General features: G+C 45.7%; 1 protein-coding gene across 3 annotated transcripts in view; it reads left to right on the forward strand.

The window, feature by feature from the left end:
• Window positions 1-19202, forward strand: part of SAMD4A (sterile alpha motif domain containing 4A) — a 207686-nt gene that overhangs the window by 148574 nt on the left and 39910 nt on the right. For 2 of the 3 annotated variants that reach the window (XM_059373241.1, XM_059373243.1), the window contains 2 exons: window positions 6901-7164; window positions 18229-18338. In XM_059373241.1, the coding sequence (XP_059229224.1) occupies window positions 6901-7164; window positions 18229-18338 (374 nt within the window). The remainder of the gene's footprint in view (window positions 1-6900; window positions 7165-18228; window positions 18339-19202) is intronic. The other variant, XM_059373242.1, reaches the window with a different exon arrangement.

A 19202-nucleotide genomic window follows, 5' to 3' on the forward strand; every position in this document is an offset into this window, starting at 1 on the left:
AGCCGTTATCTAAAATAGATTTTCTACTGGATGACACCCAGTTTTGCCATTATAGAAACTGACAAAAGAGTACAAATGAAATGTACCAGAGATTAATGCAGCAATAAAAGTCTGCCAGAAACATCCTAATTTACTTCTTAAAAGCCCAAATGTTTAAGTGATAGCGTGAAGGCAGAAACATACATCTTTCCTCTGCCCAAAGGCTGAGCCGTCCGGAGAGTAATAAGAGCTGACATCAGAGACAAGGACTCGCGTTATTGAAAAAGCCTCTCCAGGTGCTTTTCCCTGCATCAGAATGCTTTTGTTTCAATGCTGTATGAAAATGAGATTTAATAGGGAAAAAGAGGTTTGGCACTGTGTATTTGTCAACCGCGTCGCGATGTTCTTTGCGACTTTGTCTTCTTTCAGACTCTCCATTTGTTTTGTTGCTTAGGCAAGTGTACATTTTCTCTTTCCTGAGAGTGTGTGGCTTCCCCTTTGGGCTCGTCGGGAACACCCTATCCACCGACCACGTCTTTGCTTTGTAGCCTGTTCTCTCCCCTTCCCCCAGAATGAGGTGGAGTCTGAAGCTGTTTTGGGGGAATCATCTTCTGGTGTCCAGATGTTGTAAGCACTGGTTTTCCAAACCTTTCAACAAGAAGCAGAGAGCAAGCATGCAGAGTTGAGGCATGAAACCTTCTAGATGGGCTTTCAGTTTGTTCCCTGAAGCAATGATGGCAGAGCATGTTAATTTTAACCTGAGTAATTAATAACCCCTTCCCCCTCCTTTTACACCAATCTGTACTTGGCTGTAAATGTGAGTGGTGTTATTTTGTCTTCTTTTGCATGCTGTCACTGATCAAACACTCTGGTTTTGTTTTTGTTTGGTTTGGTTTTTTAATGTATTCTTGCAGTACTATTAATCTTCTCTTCCCCAAAGATTCCCACTACAGGGCCTCGGGTTACGGGTTGTGGCCCCACAAAACCAACTAAAGAAGAGGAATCCAGGCTCTGGTATCATTTCACCACTGAGCCTCGAAAATGCTGGCTTTTTTTTTTTTTTTTTTTTTCCCTTAAGCAAATGCCTGGAATCATTCAAACAAGTGATGTTAACAGAACTCTACTCTTTGAAAACGGAAAGCCTTTAGTAGCAGTTCCTTAGATGCCCTGAAAGCACTCTCAAGAAATTCTTGGATGGCACCTGAAAAATGCCCGAGAAGCAGCCCTTAAATCTAAAGAAATGATCAGAATTGCTCCCCCAGTAACTTTGAAACAATAATTGAAGCTATTTTGTAGCTGGCAGTGGGTTGAGTTTTTTCTCCTTTAAACTAGTCTAGTATCAAACCATCTCCTATAGCAAAATGTAAGAATTGTATGATTGCTGTATACAGTAAATTGCTGTATACAGCAAAGGTTCTGTGGATACTCTGAATTTCTTTGGGGAGTAGGTCTAATAGACACTGTTAAAATTACACCATTAGCAGCTCACACGTAGAATATTCCTAGGCTTTGTCATAGTGTGTTGACATGCCCAGCGTGTATCCTGAGAGTAGGGAATAGCCTAGGATGTTTTAATTTAGGAAAAAACTTTGAAGTTAATATTTTAAAATCATGTGCTGATGTTTGGTTTCCTCGTTCTACTTCTTCAAATCCCTAAATTAGAATGAGTTATTTTTGTCAAGTTTACTCGCAATTTTGTCAAGTTTTATCATATGAGCATCTAGAATTTGGAAATTTTGAGGAAGTACATGTTTTCCTGTGAGAAGGGCAGCTTGTTGAATTAGAAATTGAGAGACTGCCTGAGGAGTAAAAAAGATTAAGATTTCCAATCCCATCTGAACTCTTAGAGATGTGACGAGACAGAACTCAAGTTTGGGTTGAGAAATCAAGCTATTAGGTTTGAGGAAAGAGGGCGTGATTAGGAATATGGGAACACTTACTGCCCTTATACAAAAAGAAGTCAGCTTCTAGATTATAAACTCTAGAATGAAATGTTAAGACTATAAGGAGGTGGAAACACATAGTAGTAGCAACGCAGAGTGCTGGTGGACAGGACTGGAAGGAATATCCTGACGATGAAAGACATGCCAGGGACTTTGAGCACGACAGTGCCCAAGGCTGCCTTTACTGCCCATGAAAACCTCGGTCAGCAAAGCAGAGAATAGCAGTCATCTCTACCATTTGTTGAATTTGGGGCTCCGTTGTTAAGTTATAAAAAAAATAGGGGTCCCCAAAAAGCAAGAATTGTACCCTGAATCTGCTGATAGAAAAAAGGGACCAAAAGAGCTATGAACTCAGCAACATGTAAATTAATTTGTCTTTTATTAATGTTCATACTTTGCCTATATATAAAGATTATTTGCAACACAGTATTTCATTCATGAGCAAAGTGTGGTGCACACAGGGATTTTAAGGGAATTTCATTCCCCAGGGGCCCAGAGCTCATGACTTAGGAATTCTTGAATTACCTTTCAGGGGGCTTCCAGCTCTGAAACATTATGAATCTAGGCTCCTAACAATAATTTTTAAAGCAGAAATTGCATTCAATGCATAAGCTTCAGGAGGACAGGGAAGTATGCAATGTATCTTTGAAAGATGTCCGTTAAAGTTTGTGAGGATAAAGTTTCGCTGACAGTGGAGTCCAATTATCTGTACTGTTTGCTTGTGGGGATCTCTTCTCTGCTCCACGGTGAGGTATAATGCTTAACCTAACGGTGAACCAAAGAGCTCGTGGGCCAGTACCTCCAAACTTCCTCTTTCTGCAAACCCTATTATTTGTCACATTAGAAAGCAAAAAAAGCAGTTATTCCTAATTTTCTTAAAAGAGTCTGTCCCCAAAAGCCTGTCACTGAATTTTGAGCTGAAATTGAGCTGAAGTCAAGTTTGGTCAAAGGAAAGGGGTTAAAAAATCTGACTTCCAGGTTTTTAAGAAAATACTTAAAAGAATAGGTCCCAGGGTCAGGTATGGTCTTTTCCTCTAAAAAGGCGTTGACAGGAGTCTCCTTAAAGATGTTTTGAGATGAAAAAGAAATCATAAGTTTAAATAAGGTCCAAGAATGATATGGCAGAGTTTATTGCCAGATTATAAGACCCTCTCAACCTGTATCACACGGCTCCATGGCTATAACAAGATTATTTTTAGCTGTTTTTTCCCCCATATTTCAACTAGACTTACTCAGTATTTGTTATTTATTTTTGGTTCACTTGGATTTATAAATGCCCCCTAAATCACAATATTCTATTGGCCAACCTATGTGTACATACGTGAATATGTGGACATTCCTGAAATTTCCTGTAAGAAGACGTAAGCAATATTGAACCTCTATTTCCTTCTAAAAACAATAAACAATATTGAATTTATACTCTACACTATATTAAGTTTTAGCTTCAGTTTTTTAAGGGCAAAAGAGGCGCAGCCTTTGTTCCCCGAGTAATTTTTAGTAGGATTTTCAATATAATAAATCCATCCAGAAACACGCTGTCCCTCCAACTTCCACTATTCTAAAGTCACGAATGCAATATAAATTCAGGACTTCGATTCTGCCGGAACCTGCTGATTTCTAATCTATATTGAGATTTTTTTTTTCCCCCAAGGTGTACTTAATTCTTCAGGGTTCGGATACCCAGGGGCAGCTTAAGTCTGAATGAAACATTGACTGTTGTCATTCTAAAGGTCTGCCTCTAGCTAGAGTCATTTTGGGACAGCTACCAGAAGACTGTTTTCACTGCTCTGCCTCTCTACTCACAGGAAAAAGGAATTTTTTATTTAGGTATTTACTTTTGCTTGAATATCCATTTTTCCTCTATCACCACATCAGAAGAATTCTTTGGTTAAAAAAAAAATGGAGTGAGGGGACGACCATCAGCGCTGTGCCCCTGGCCACCTCATTCATGCCACAGCGGTGAGGCCTACATGCTGCCCATGGCATTGATCATTGCCTCTGCCATTTTGTGCCGAACATGAAGCCTAAAATTGGCCTTGTGGTACAAGCCTCTACCTACTATCTCTACCTGAAGAATTGTCTTTGCCCCAGAATGGCACATTGGACAGGTCACCTGTCACCTGCTTCTGTCTCCTTCACACTGGAAGACGAGCTGGTCTTGCCTCTGGGCCTGGTTTTCTTTGGAGAAATGCGGCATTTGCCCAGCATGACTTCACTCTTACTGGGGTGGGTCCCATGCCTGGATCTAAACACATGGCCATCTCTGTAAATCGGAAGCTGTGTGTGAGGCATTTTGCTTGGTTGCTAAAGGAGTTTGACTCCTAAGGAGACCTTGCTGTTTGGGTGCCAGCTGCGGGAATCTTTATGATGCAGACAGGGTGGGCCTTCAGTAGAAAGTCACTGGGGAAAGGCCCTGGTTTTCCCTCGGCTATAATTGATTTTTTATTAGAGGCAGAGGCCAAATGGATGCCATGTTCCCTGTGATGTCAGTCAAACTCAGAGATATATGAAGACATGGGTGTAGTTATCTATGAGTAAAACCCGATAAGTCCCACTAAGTTAGGTAACGATCTTGTTCCATTCTCAATAACTGGTAGAATCCTCAGATATCGATCAACACGCCTCCCCAAGGATGCCCATCGATGGGGAGGTAGCGTGGCATTTAAGAAAAATTTAGGTGGAAAGATGCAAATGGATTCCATCCAGAAATGGAATTCAACTCCTACATATCTGGGGTATCGCTGTCAGCACCCAAAGAAGGGGATTCTCTTAGTGGTGTGCCCACCCATGATTACATACATGTTCACTTGTCGCCTCTAACCAAACTAGGTCCTAAGGGTTCTTCCAATTCAAAGCTGGTGTCTCCCTTTAGCCTGTTTTTGTGGTGTGGGGTTTACCTCTAATCCTGGCTGTGAAGAGGAACCCCCATTTCCACTTGAGGCACACCTGGTCGGAGCATCAGCCAGTTAGATAGTCTGAAACAGTTGCCAAGGTATCAGAAAGCTAAGATGTCTAAGCTGGACTGTTCCAGCACTCAGTGAGCCCTCAACAAGTCTGCCCAATTTTATATAAATACTTAGACAGGCATGAAATGGATTTTCTGGATGTCTGGCTTTTTTTTTTTTTTTTTTTTCTATTGGCTTCTCTCTTCATTTTTGCTGCTGCTTCCTTTTTATTTACTTTTTTCCTTTTTGCTTTTTTTTTTCTTTTCTTTTTCTCTTGGTAATTCTGATCCAACCAGGTAGGATTGCGTTTTCCAGGGAACCTTTTTCAATAGTTTCTTCCCTAGCCTATTTAGTGGAAAGGCAAGCTGTTTCAGATTGTTAGGGTCAAAAAAATTTTTTTAAACAAAGTTCCCTTTGCATTTTTTTTTAAAGTCCAGTGATAATTCCTTGCCTTTGATAGAATCTGCCTCAGGTGGGAATCTCTCAGGTTACAAATGGTAAACTCGGGCAGCTCCCTTTTTGCCTCCCTGTTCTGCTAATGAAGAAGCTTCTCGCCTTTCAGGCTGTCCCTCTTTTGCACAAGTTGTCTCCCTTCTGGCCACGTGAAGCCACATGGAAGGAAACATTGACAACAGAGATGTGACCCCATTGCTCTCAAGGCCTGGTTGAAGCCAGCTGACCATGAACTACCTCCCCACACCACCACTGCCCCCAAATATGCTTTCTGGAAGCACCCAGCCTTTTGGCTCTGGCCTTTCTCTTTGAAGTGGGGGCAAGGTAGTCTGCTGCCCAGGTCTTTGTGGTGTGGGTGCTTCTTACACTGTGGTGTCAGCTCTGCTTACTAAAAAACACAGGTTCACACCAGCCAGGAAGAGCTTGTCCGGGCCTGGGAGAGCAAAACCTCACTGTAGGGGATAAGGCCCGAGATGGAACTTAATGGCTTCCCTGAAAAATGTTTAAAAATGCATGTGGCTCAATTCCATGTGAGCGTGGCTGCAGTCAAAATACCCCAGACCTGTCAGGAAGCGGGCCTCAGAGACTCTTATGAATAGACTTATTTTGTAAAGTTACTTAAACGCCCAGAAAAACCAACCGAGGGTAACGCCGGCTCCCCGGGCGTTGATTTGGGTGAAATCCCTCCCTCAAATGACCTCAGTTGAGTTTGGCTAGTTACAGGAGTTGTGTTGCTTTTTCCTCCTTTTCTGGAAGAGAGAGACATGGAAAACAGGGGCTGCGCAGATGTGGCCCACCGGGGGGGAAGCGTTGATCCCGCGGGTGGAAACCGTCCCCAGCTCACTGCGAGCGCCCCACCGGCTTCTGAATGAAGGCCTTGTTACCTGGCAGTGTTGTCAGTGTGAAGTTTGGCATTAACCTGTGAAGCTGGGGAAAGAATCGGCCCTTTCACACACAGCTGCCCGTGTCCCTCACACACCCTGAGGTCTGTGTGCACCCTGCGGCCCCCCAGGAACCCACACCCCTCCAGAACTGAGAGGCTCCCCTGCTTCCTGGCTGCCAGGCCTAGTCCACCTTCTCGTCCAGCCCAGCCAAGATCCCAAACGGTGACCAGCCTGCCTACCCTTCAAGGAGTCCACCCCTAATGACATGGGTAATGTCGGGTTCTATGTGTTTCCCAAAAAAAAAAAGAGAGAGAGAGAATGTCCAGCCCATGTTCTCTTCACTCTTGGCCCATGGCTACTTTGCCAGGCTGTCAAGCCTCACCTGATTTATAGGCCTCCTGCCACGGATCCTGATTTCTAGAGTTAGAATGAAAACCAGATCTGGACCCACAGAGGTGAAGGCCAGATGGGTGGGGCCTGTAGGTTTAGCCTCTTTGGGGAAACCCAACCCACTAAGAGGTGCAGATGCATCCCTTTGAACCCCCTGAAGGGAAGGCCCCTGCCAGGCCTGTATTCAGCCTGCGGGGACCGCAGATAGTTAGCGTCATTTCTCAGGGTTAAAAGGTATTGTGGGTGCTCTGTGGCCCAGGCTAAAGGGGGGGGAATAACCTATTTCATTTTATTTTTTTTTTCCAGTTCTCTCAGGCCAGGCACACCACAGCCCTTTGAAACGATCTGTGTCCCTTACCCCACCCATGAATGTGCCAAACCAGCCTCTAGGCCACGGATGGATGTCTCATGAGGACTTACGAGCTAGAGGACCCCAGTGCCTCCCATCCGATCATGCCCCCCTGTCTCCACAAAGCAGTGTAGCCTCTTCAGGAAGTGGTGGGAGTGAACACTTAGAAGATCAGAACACTGCTCGTAACACATTCCAAGAAGAAGGTAGTGGTATGAAAGGTGAGTGACGAACGAGAAACCACTGGGAACAGAATCTGTCCCTTTATTTAGAGTCAGAAGGGTGAAAAGAGAGGTAGGTAGTCAGCGAGAGAGGAGCCCAGCCCCCTCCCCAGACTCGTGCATTTGACCCAGCCCTTGCAGAGCTCCAGGGTCCACCCTGGCGGAAAGGGCTCCGATTCCCCTTCCAGGGTATCTTGCCAAAACCTGGGATGCAGGAACCAGAGCAGGAGAGGTCAACGCTCTTCTTTTTTTTTTTTTTTTTTTAAATGCAGTGACTTGCAGGCAATTAAATGAGTCACCGCTACTGGCGGTAGGATCTCCTGTGCACGTACATTGCTCAGCCTGTCCTGTTTGGAAAGGCGCTGAGCTCCTCCAGCCTTCTACCTCATTGGCTGTGGCCAGGGAACTGTCAATAATTCAGCAACACAAACCACAGGCTCTTTCTTTTAAGTCTCTCCTAATGCAGAATGGTAGTCGTGCTTCCTTTCTCTCTCCCTTTTCTTTTGATATGCAAAGAAACTTTTAAACCCTTTCCTCTGCACCTGTTTAAGGAACGTGAACACAGTACCACTGAGAATCTATGTCAGGGTGTTAAGCCTGAGAACAGCTTCGCGTACAGTGATAAAGGCCTTCTCGTGCAGCATAAATAAATGTTTGTACATTGCCCTGTAAATCTAGCCTCCTCTTAAGCTACTCATCAGGAGACAGAGATTGCCAAATTACCCTGGACGGGTTCAAAGAGGATACATGCGTTTTGTATTTTTAGACGCCAAGTTGTTCAAAGTCTGGGAAGTCCTCGGGGAAAGATGCTCGTCAGAGACCCAGGAATAACAGATTTAGATGGAGAAACAGTAATTAGCCTTGCTTTTGGGAGTACAATACTGCAGGGGGGCTCTGAGAGCGGCCCTCTTTGCTGGCATCCAGAGTCCTGAGGACTGGCTGTCTCCAACCTTTCCCTCGAGAAGGCTGTGTTGGTGTAGGAGTCTCTCCACCAAGTCCCTTCCCCGCCATGGAAGCGTGGCACAGAGAGATATCCATGGCCACCCAGGGGCCAGTTGTGTGAGACCACCAGGCTGACACAGGGAGCCTGTCCATTAGGGGAACAAAGCTGCCGGAAGTTCCTTCCCTGGTGTCTTCCTTGAACATTCCTTTCCCTCAGCGGCAGGCCCGTATGCTCCCATGCCACCCCCATCCCATGGTGAGTGCCCAGAGTGCGTGGGATGTGTCTTGATGCTTTCTTCCGCTGATACAAGTGGGTCTTTAAAGGTGTTTAACAGACAGCACAAACAATGGCTCATTTTGGCATGGAGGGGATGTGTGTCCTCTTTCTCTTTCACAGTTTTCGAGGGAATGTGTCATAATTTTGGAGACCTAGCAAAACTCATTTCTGAGTTCATGCTGTATGGTTCTGTGCTCTAGCAGCTGAGCCCCAGGTGATGGGTAACCAATGAGCCTCAGCCATGTTTTAGGTAAGCCTGTAGGACATCTGTCATGGGGACCCCCCCAAGTACCCGAGGGACCCCAGGAGGCCGGGCCAGTCGTTCCTCTGGACTAGCTTCTTCCTAGGCCTAGTGGAGTGTTTGGGCAGCACATTTCCAAGAAAGTGTACGTGTGGTTCTAATCGGTGACTATGGGAAGGAGGCCTTGGCCCTTGTGTTCAAGGGCAAGGAGGGTCCTACAAGAAGGTTGTTCTCTGGGTTACAGACATCTCCCAGAGAGGAATGCTGGTCCTGTCTGGTTATCAGAGGTCTGCTTTCTTTCCTTTCTTCCTTTTACTTTTCTTTCTTCCTTCCTTCTGTACATCTATTCTTTCGTTCTTTTTTTCAGCTTTAATGTATACCTTCAACATCCTCCCAAAGTAGGTAAAGGTGTGCTCATAATGTGCTGTTGTTTTGAGGTGAGAAAAGAATAATGACAGAAAACCCGAATAAACTTCTTATTGCTGTTTTAGAATACAAGCTAAAATATTCCAAAGTTCAGGGAATATCTCCTATGTAAGCATCTTCTATTCTTTTCTTTAGAATTGATAAGAATTGTCTCCTCAGAGATCCTTCAGTCAGAAAGTGACACAGATAAGCTCTTACATCCAAGATTTTCTTTATAGGCCCAAGGGATTTGGTGACCAGGTAAAACAGAAGACTCTATATACACCCACCTTCTGCTGACCTAGCAAACTGTCCTTTTCCCAAAGAACTCGATCAGGATTCAAAATATAAAGTCTGTAGCAAATTAGAGGGCAAAACATATTTGAAAGAAGGCAGCAGAAACAACGGAGAGTTGTATTTGTGGGAAAAGTGTGTCTGTAGTTCAGCTGATAGGTCAAATCATAGAAACGTCCACACCTGAAACAGCGGCCTCCCAGAATGTGGGGGGCCGAAGGCAGCCCCCTAGTGGTGCCTGGAGATGTCTTCTCGAGACGGCAACTCTGTCAGTGAAGCCTGTACAGGGTGGCCTCCCAGGACAGTGCCCAGGTGGCAGCCCTCACCAGGCCCAGCTCAAGAGTTTCTCATTTGGTTCCCAAGTCCGAGAGCAGACACAGGTTTAAGTTTCCAAATTAATTCATACTTTCTGAGAAATGAAATATGAAATCAAATGAAGCGCTTCTAAAAAGAGCCAGCTCTTGCCCTCAGATCCACGTCCCCTTCTTCCATGTAACCAGGTTTTTTGGCAGGAGTATCAACCCTTTTAGGCTACTTTCTGGTCCACCTGGCTTTTAAATTGCTATTTTTCTAAAGTTCTTTTAAAAGCCTGGTTTACAGAAACAACAAGGAATCTGTAGTTGAATTTGGAGGAGTTCCAAATCTCCAGAGGATGCGTGTCAGCCCTCTCCCTGCACCTTGGGGGAAGAATAAAAAGTCGCCATAATTGAGCTTAATTTAGTGTGAATTCATCTTTCTTGCCAACAGCTGTGCATACCTTGTGGAAACACGGTGTTCATCCATTCCTTCCTTTTCATCTGGACAAACTGGCCAGGCCTGGCTACGAATTGTCCCTTAGGAATGGGCCTCTTGGGTCAAGAGTGTGAAATAAAGCTCACAGCCCAGTATTCTTCTTTTTTTAATTTTTCACGAACATCGATCGATCTGATCTCGCCCCTCTTTTTGTTTTGGGGTCAGCACCCTGCCAGGGATCGTCGCAAAGTTCTCTCCCAAGTAGACCAGCTTGCACTCTCACGGGAATAACATCATCTGCCTGCTTTGCTTTGTTTTTCCTTTTATAGTAAATACCATCCCGAAGATGTAAGTCAGCTCCAAAGCCCAGATTGGCTGTCCCTCCGGGTAGGGATCTCAGACTAATCTCAGGCTGAAGCAGGAGCAGGATCAGCTACTCGATGAGAAAATAACGAACAGAAGTAGGAAACAACAGGAATAGGAGTTTCCCCCTTAACATGCCCCGTGGAGGCTACTGGTTATACATTGTTGGCCCAGATATGCTGATCGGGGTTTCTAAATTCAGTTGTCCTCGTTGTTGGCAGAAACATCACTATGACTTATCCCAGGGGAAAGATTCATGATTTCCAGGTTGCTTCTCAATCATAATACCCTCCTTTCCCTCGGCTCTCTTGCCTCTTCTCTCATGCAAAGCCTTCAGGTGGCCCAGAGGAAGAAAAAAGACATTCCCCTAATGTCCTGCAAGGAAGAGAAACCTAGACGAGCAGAAGTCTGTTGGTTGGGGAAGCACATCTACCCCTCATAGCAGCATCATGTGCTCAGAAATAATGTAGAGACATGACATCCAAAGACTTCTCAAAAGGCTGTCAACAGGTGGTGGGGCGGTGTTCTATGGAAGCAGAGAGAAGGGAAGAAAGACTGGTTCATGGGTTTTACTTGAGTTCTTATCAAGTCAGTTGGCTTTTAAGCACCTGCTGAGAGAGGCTTGGACTAGTTTACTGGGGACACAGAGAAGAAAGAGATGGGACCTGCCTCATGGGAGTCCCCGTCCCATGAGCAACAAACACGGACTGGACGCAGGTGCACAGCTGTGAAATTGTCTTGTCTTTGGAGACTTGCCCTGGGCCGTGATCGTATAGTGGTTAGTACTCTGCGTTGTGGAGACTTGCCCTGGGTCAGGGTAGGCACCAAGGAGGGCTCTGATGCCAAGTCAAGAGACGTCAAGGGAAGTTCCTGAGGAGGAGAGGCCTGGACCTGAGTCTTGGAGCCTGGTTACATGTTAGCCAAATACATAAGGTGAGGGAAGGGCATTCTGTGCACAGGGAAAAAGATGCAAGAAAAGCATGGTGATGAGACAGATCAACCGAGTACCTCCTATAGCCTGAAGGTCAAAAGGACATGGGAAGGAGTCTGGAGAGGGGAAAGCCAGGCTTTGCGAAAGGTTTGGCATTCACAGAAGCTGTCAAGGGCATTTAGTAGCAGAGTGACCTGCTTACCTTTGCTCCTGAGAAATCGGACCCTAGTGGAAGACGGGGAGGGGGACATAGGAAGGGAGGAGGAGCAGGGGATTCTGATTTGGGAAACCAGCTGAGAGGTGGGGGCTGTTTAGTAACGGAGGAGGAAAAAGAGATGGGACCAAGGCAAGCAGCAGTGAGAATGGAGTCCAAGGAGTGTGTGGGCATGGTCTTTGTGCGAGAGAACTGAGACAGCTCGGAATTGAATGTGTCCTCTTGAAAGTAGACCGCGCAGGAGCGGGAGGAATTTAGGACGATGCCCAGGTTCCTGCCGGGGCAGCTGGATAGCCCATGGTGTCCTCTATAGCAAAGAGAAGAAACAGATCCTGGGCCAGTGTGGGGCCTGGTGGGTCTGGAAACCAGGAGGACACTCCAAGGAGCTGAGCCAGACCTCAGTGTGCCATGTTCTTCCCTGGCTGGTCTCCCTAAGCCCCAGCTTCTCTCCCCACCTGCGCAGGTTAGCACTCTGACTGCCTGTGGGGAAGCTGATGTGGAGACTCCATTCCAGATTTCTAGCTAGTAAGGCCCATAGATTCGGGCTCCTAAAAGTGGTAGGCCCCCATGACTTTCTCATCACAGCTGTCAGCGGGAGAGGGGTGGAGGTCGGGGGCTGTTTCTCTTGACACGAGCTTCAGCCTCACCATCAGGAGTGGACGTTGACTGGGTTGCCTTATGAGGTGTGGTGCTCAAAATATGGAGGTAATAGAAACTGTTGCATTATTTGTATTCAGACATCATACAGATTCAAAAGAAACCTGTGGCTCCAGTTACCTTGATAGAAACCTAGCAGTTAAGAGTGGAGGGAACCAGGGACTGGGAGTATAGGCTTGGTTGCCTTTTCTCGGGCGTCTTCAATGAAACTGAAGTAAACTGTTTTTCACTCACAGTGAAGGAAATGCATTGCCTGTTCTGAAGTAGCCAGTTTAGGGTTTCGAGTTGGTTTTGAAATGTAAACCTTTGAACTTCTCTGCCTCTCTTAGAATGCGATTAGAAAAATTATTGACAAGTGTGATCCTTTTTAAGATGAAGAACCCTGTGATAAAGCTTTGTGAGAAAAGTGGTGAATCCAGCATTTCTAGGGTCATAAGGGTGTGAGTGATGGGCTGGGAGTGTGGCCGGGACTCTTCTCAGCATGGCTCTCATGGGAACAAGCCACCATGTTCTGAATGTTGACTTTCTAGATGCTGTCTTGAATTCATCTAACTTGAAGGCCAAGAGTTAGTAAATTCCCTTCACTCTCTTTATTCTCAAATGCCAGCCTATATCCTGCATGGGCAGGTCCTCATGGGCTCAGATTGTGCCCCCTCTTCTCAGGTAGGCCAGAGGCCCGTTGTCTTTGCAAAGTTTCAGGATTCCCCCAAATTCTAAAAGATAGAAGTCTTTTAATCACCATTCCTTACCAAGCATGAGTCTTCAGCTGTGGTGCTTGAAGAACTGTGCAGGCTTGGGGAGGGCAGCTTTCCACATGGAACCCAGCCGCCACTTAATGACGCAGAACAAGCTGCATGTAGAACACCACTTAGGAGTGTCACAGCTCATGGAAACATTGAGAAATTTAATTCCTGTGTTTGTAATTGAATGGTCTAAGTTGGTATTTTACTCAAACCATTCCTTCTGAGACCCACACAGGCTCCCCATCAAGGTGAGCCCTTCTTGGAGGCCACAGCAAATGTTTCCCAGGATTGAGGAACAGAGACCAAGGCGTGTCTTTCTTTTGCTCAGAGGCTGGAGCAGCATTGAGCTGCTCCTTCCACTCTGACCAAAAGTAGACAGGCTTCCATAATATTGATGCCGTTCCTGAACTTCTGCTTCGTTTTTGAAAGGAATCTTTGCCCTCTCACTTCAACACTGAAAAGTATGTCTCTTCTTACCCTCAGCTGGTTTCCTCTTCTCTCCCTCAAAGATCAAGGATGCGCTTGTATCTTGGGGAGAGAGAGAGAGTTGTCTGAGAGTAGCTCAGCTCTCTGTGGTGAATGGAAGTTGCTCTCCTGTCTGCAGGTACCAGGACCACCACGGGTGAGGCTTATTGTGTAAACCAAGGCTGTTCATGTTTCTCTCTTCCAGTGGCACCTTACTCCCTGCCCTTACAAGTCTTCCCATATTGAGCCCTTCTGCAGTATTGGTTCCATCTTTCATTCTTGTGGAGACTCTTTGTTTGTGAGGCAGTTGACACATGGCCCATTGAATGGTATATGCAGCCATTCTGGCAGCAAACATTTGAAAAAAGCAACTCAGGTTCTAATTGGACCCCAGCCTCTGTGTGAGCTGTTGTATGTGCCACAAAGCTTCTCTGTGGCAAACCAACATAATTGGAAATTGAATCCATTGGTAAAGACCAGCAGGTAAACATAGAGCATGTAAAAATTGAGTGTAGTGCTATTACCAAAAATGGCCATGTGGAGATAAACCACTGTGGACTGCAGCAAGATCTAGAAGGAGCTTCATGAAGGATGGACAATAAAGGACTTCATGAAGGATGGTGCTTGGGGACCCACCATCTGCATATGAATGGTGATACTTTCTCCCAGAACCTACCCTTTGGATTTGTCCTCCCAGTTTTCTTCCTGGGCTTCTCTTCTCATCCCTTCCCCTAAATACCTCATGCTCCCAAGGCTCTATCTTGGATCACCCCTGTTCTCACTCCATGTTCTTTCCCTGACTGATCTTACCACTTCCATGGCTTAAAGTCACCACCATATGCTGCTGACAAGTTCTCCCATTCAGACCTCTCTTCAGAGATCTTGTCCTATCGACTTCTTCACCTAGATGGCTCAAAGGCAGTGATACTCAGCAGACATGAAGTGGACCTCATCATTTCTCCCCTCCCACCCCAAATCTGTGGCTCCTCTATTCTTCCCTGACCTTCAGATACTACCCTTTTTTATCCTATTCCTTGCCACTGCCCTTCCAAGCCATCTCCCAGGGCTTCAGTTCATCTCCTGGCCTCCATTCCCACATCCTCCAGTCCAGCCTTAACATGGACAGCCATCATCTTTCTAATATCCTCATCGGATTGTACCCCTGTTGCTCAGATTTCAGCAGTTCCTCATCACCAAAGACCAGGTCTACCCTCCTTGTTTCAGCATTACAGATCTCAATCATCAGATCCTGTGTGCTCCACCTTATACTAGCCATTCTCTATCACCCACCCAAGTGTTTGCTCGGCCCCAAATGCTCTCTTGGCTCTGTGCTTTGCTAATATGCTGTTCCTGCTTCCAGAGAGGCTTCCTCACTGTGATCTGCCCAGTGATTTTCAGGCTGCTCCTACTGTGAAGTTATCCCTCACTCCCCAAGGGAAATCAAAATGCTCATTGTTCTGTGCCCGCCTAGAACTTGGAGTTGACCTAGCACTTGTTCTACAATTGTTATAAATGTATTGTTTGAGTCAGTCATTCTCTCTGGATTAAAATTTCTTTGATGGCAGGGACATGCCTGGCCCCCATAGAAAACACTCAATAAGGGTTGAGTGGGCAAATATCAGGATGCTCACACGTGGCAAGGAAGTCAACCCAGCATATAGCAAAAGCATCTTAATCTTTCTCACACTGCGTAAGAGAGTGACTTTCTAGTCTGGGACCTCCGTTGGCAAGTCCAGCAGAAGCAGCCCAGTGGAGGCTAAATGGCTGTGTGCCAGTTAGAGGGGGGAGCCCAGGAGGCATGCATGCCTCCAATCATGTATCAGCACCTTCGAGAAACACCCCTACTTGTTTTTTTGTTCAACCATAGCCATAGCTCTTCAGAATGAAGAAACAATGTCTGAGGTTATATGAGATGGTTCTCAGCTTTGCATCCACCTGTAGCACCTGGACCATGGGAAAGGATCTGAACTTTCATTTAGGCTTCATCTCTGGGTAGCATCTTAACAGAATCTAGCATCCAAATTATTGGGATTCCTGGCTTGGGAGGAGTGGAATGGTGTGGGTGCACACCTCTCTGGGTTTTTTTCCCTCTTAAAGGAGTTTTGTTTTAATCTCTGGCAAAAGAAGGCGCCTTGTCTCCAAGCAGGGGGTGAAAGATTAATAGGCTGTGTTCTTAAGAACTGGGATTTTCTCTTCTTTGTTCATGTTTGAGGAAGGAGAGCTCTTTAAGCATGGAACACCAAGCAAGGCATGGAGACACTTGCTGTACAAGCAGAGTCAACATGTGCCTGCCTCAGGGAACAGTGGCCAATGGGTGCTTACCAGGAAGATATACACAAATAAATTCTCGAGAAGGCCTAACTCACCATGTTGTGAAGTTGGTAGGAAGAAAACTCCCTCTGGCCCACATTTTCACTAAATGGGTGAGGCAGGCTCTTCCAACCTTCTGACAGGAATTCTAGTTGTCCAAATCTTTTATAGAAAGGAGCTGGTACTGACTGGAGTGCTAGTCTTGCTGAGTCAAGATTTATACCCTACTGTCCCCAACTCTCAAAACACCATATTGCCCTCTTGGCTTATAAAATACCCACTCTTTCAACATGATTTAGTAGCTCAGGATTCTGTTTTACCATGAGTGGCTTTTGCCTGATAACACTAAGGCACCAGTGAAAAGTCTGGCCCATGAGATGCTCCATACTCTGTGACAGATAATGCCCAAGTGTGCCATAGGGTCACTCAGACTTTGCTGAATCATGATCACTGAGTTTTCTGAGCAGCAAGTTGGGACTTTTCAAAGATGTGAGTAGCCAACATGAAACCTGATGCCAAAGCGTTGACAAGTCACTGGCCCCAAAGCTGGAGCTGTGGTTATTTGCTGCTCACACTGCAGAAGGATCAGCATTGATTCAACAAAAAAACATGGTGGAGAATAAAGTCTGGTAAGATGGGTCCAGGATGCCGCAGGAGGGAAAGTACCAGAACCTGAGCTGGCAGGGCCTGGAATCTATGCAACCACAGTTTGAGTCAAGAAGGACTTAAGTAGTTGGTACTCTGTGCCTGGGGAAGCCTTGTCTCTTTGTGGTTCCTGATGGTCCCAAAGGGACTCTGTGCTTGTCATGGTAGAAGGAAGGGCCTAGAAGCACAGAATCAAATTGATTTCTTGCCTAAGATGACTGAGTTTGTTCTTCCAAAGGCATTGGGGATATCCAGTTCTGTTTCTCTATAGGCTCCCCTTCTTCAGCCTTCACATTATGGCAGATCATGAGGTAACCTTACCAGGCCTACCCTCCCCTTGTAATCTTTGAATTTGGGGAGATATCAAATACCCACATTCCATAAGCCTAGGTCAGGTTCTGCGGGGGGTGCTGGGCCTGATTACAGAGTGGGCCAGTTTTCTTCATCAATCAAAGTTAACTACTTTAAAAATCGGAAATTGGAAGTTTCCCACTTACTCTGGGTGTTCGTCAGTGCCTCAGAATAAAGCACTTGGCACAATAGCGTCTTGTGATCAACATGGTTAGTAATGGATAATACTTGATAGGAGACGTGAATAACATTTACCCAGTGCTTTAACATTTCAAAGTACTTTGATGTCATTGTTTCCCCAGCCCTACCACTGATGGACTGTGTGGTCCTCCTCTCACAAGAAGTTGATACAAGGCAGGAAAAAGCCACGAGGCAGGAGGCCTGGTTCTAGCCCCATTTCATCATATACTTGCTCCATGACCTAGACAATGACTTAACTTTCCCATCTGTGAAATGGGTGAAGGGTGGGGGAAGGAGATTCTAAAGAATTCTCAAAGATCCTATTTGCTCAAAAACTCTGAATTAAAAGAGCAGGGGCAAGTGCTTTGTTTTGGTTGAACTTAGCAAGGTGATAATTCTCATGGATCTTGATGCAGTTACTATTTAATTTTCCAACTCTAGAATCCAAAATGTGGGCTTATTTCAGATATGCTTTGGAGATTCTATTATCCTATGATGTAGCCAATTTGGGGGCCTTTCCAGTCCTGGTATATTTGTGGTTAATATTCAAGGAAAAGGTCTGAGACACATCCAGACACATTCCATGGCCTGGAGAAATGGTCACTGCAACTGCGCGTGCGCGTGCGCGCACACACACACACACACACTGGAGTAATAGTTTTGGAGTCTAGGATGCCCTTATTCCCGCTGGGGTGGAGAAAGGCAGAAAGATTAGGCTAAGAATGACAGCAACTCCACCCATGGACTCTCACGGTTGCCTGGGTGAGCTCTTTTCTGTGGAAGTGGCAGAAAGAACACATGGAGAGCTACACTGAACCTAAAAGGAAACCTTGGAGAGGAAGCCTCATCCTATGTAGTTTTAACATTCTAAGTCACCTCTTTCCAAATCAGTAATAAATAGTCTGGCCAAAGCAGTGGTTTTTGTCATGTTTTTGGCCATGAACCATTTTGAGGATCTTATGGAAGCTATGGATGACCTCTGACCAGAAAAATACTCCTATATTCACAAATTGGGATATAATTCTAGGGAATTCCTATATGCCCTGCAGCCCATGGACCCCAACGTAGCAACCCCTAGTCTAAAATAGAAGAAGGGAGCCTGACAGTGGGAATGTCAGGGCTAGACCAAGACTTCGAAGTCCATAATTTGTTGCCAAAATGGAATTGAACAAGTAGTAACATAAAGGGTTTTTTTCTTCTTTTTTCCCCTCTGACCATCACCCTCCTGTCCTCTCTCTATTCCCACATCTTTTGTCATCTCTTCTTGTTCCCTTTCAATTTCTCTCCCCATCTCTCGCGCACCTTGCCCTGCAGATGTTCCAGCCTGGTTAAAAAGTCTCCGCCTGCACAAGTACGCTGCGCTTTTCTCCCAGATGACCTACGAGGAAATGATGGCCCTTACCGAGTGCCAGCTGGAGGCTCAGGTAAGGGGTGCAGGTGACCATTCCCTGAGAAGTTGCCCCAGGTGGAACCTGAAGTTCCAGCTCAAGACAGACCTTGTTCGGACCCATACCTATCCTCACCCAGTAGCTTGCCTTGTTCTAGGAACTGCCAGGTGCTGGCCCACATTATGTGGTGAGTAAGGCTGAGTTCTTGTCTTCAGCGTTCAGTAGGAGGTGGGGGACCAACAGATAACTGGAAGGCAAATAAGGCTCAGTGAGAAAGAGTATGAAAAAGGTAATACCTAGGTGCATGCTCTAAGTTCAAGGTAGAGTGGCCTAGAAAGAACATCTGACCAAGGCGCCAAAGAGTCTGGGTCCCTGCCCTTGCTTTTCCGTCTGTGGGACAAGGGGTTATTTGGACTATGACAGATTGGTTGTCTGTTGTCCAGTCTGATAAGAAATCAGCTAACTTCTAGTAGTTAGTAATTAGAAACACCAAGTCATGCCTCAGACCTTCCCCAGCACTTTTCCAAGAACATGTTCAGATTGGACATAGTTGAGATCAGAGTAAGTGCTGCCAAATATTTTTTTCTTCTAACTACCTTGAATAACATGGGACTGACGCAGAGAATGGGATTACCCCAGGTCTCTGGTTTCATTTCCCTTTTGAGTGCCGTAAAAGAACAAAGTTTCCCCTTCCTTCTCAGGCATCTTTGCCCCAAGTCTGGATGCCAAAGGCTAGGCCAGTCAACAGACCCCCCGAAACTGACCATGTTTCCTAGCATGCTGTGCTCAAATAAATAAATCTGACTGATGTCTTTGTTTCCCTTATTTAAAATGCCATTTGCATGTTTCAAATTGACCTCAGTTTCTTTTGAGCAATGATTTAAAAGAATTAAATGTCTG

Source organism: Mustela nigripes, chromosome 13 (assembly GCF_022355385.1).
Source record: "Mustela nigripes isolate SB6536 chromosome 13, MUSNIG.SB6536, whole genome shotgun sequence".
In the NCBI taxonomy this organism is placed as follows: domain Eukaryota; kingdom Metazoa; phylum Chordata; class Mammalia; order Carnivora; family Mustelidae; genus Mustela; species Mustela nigripes.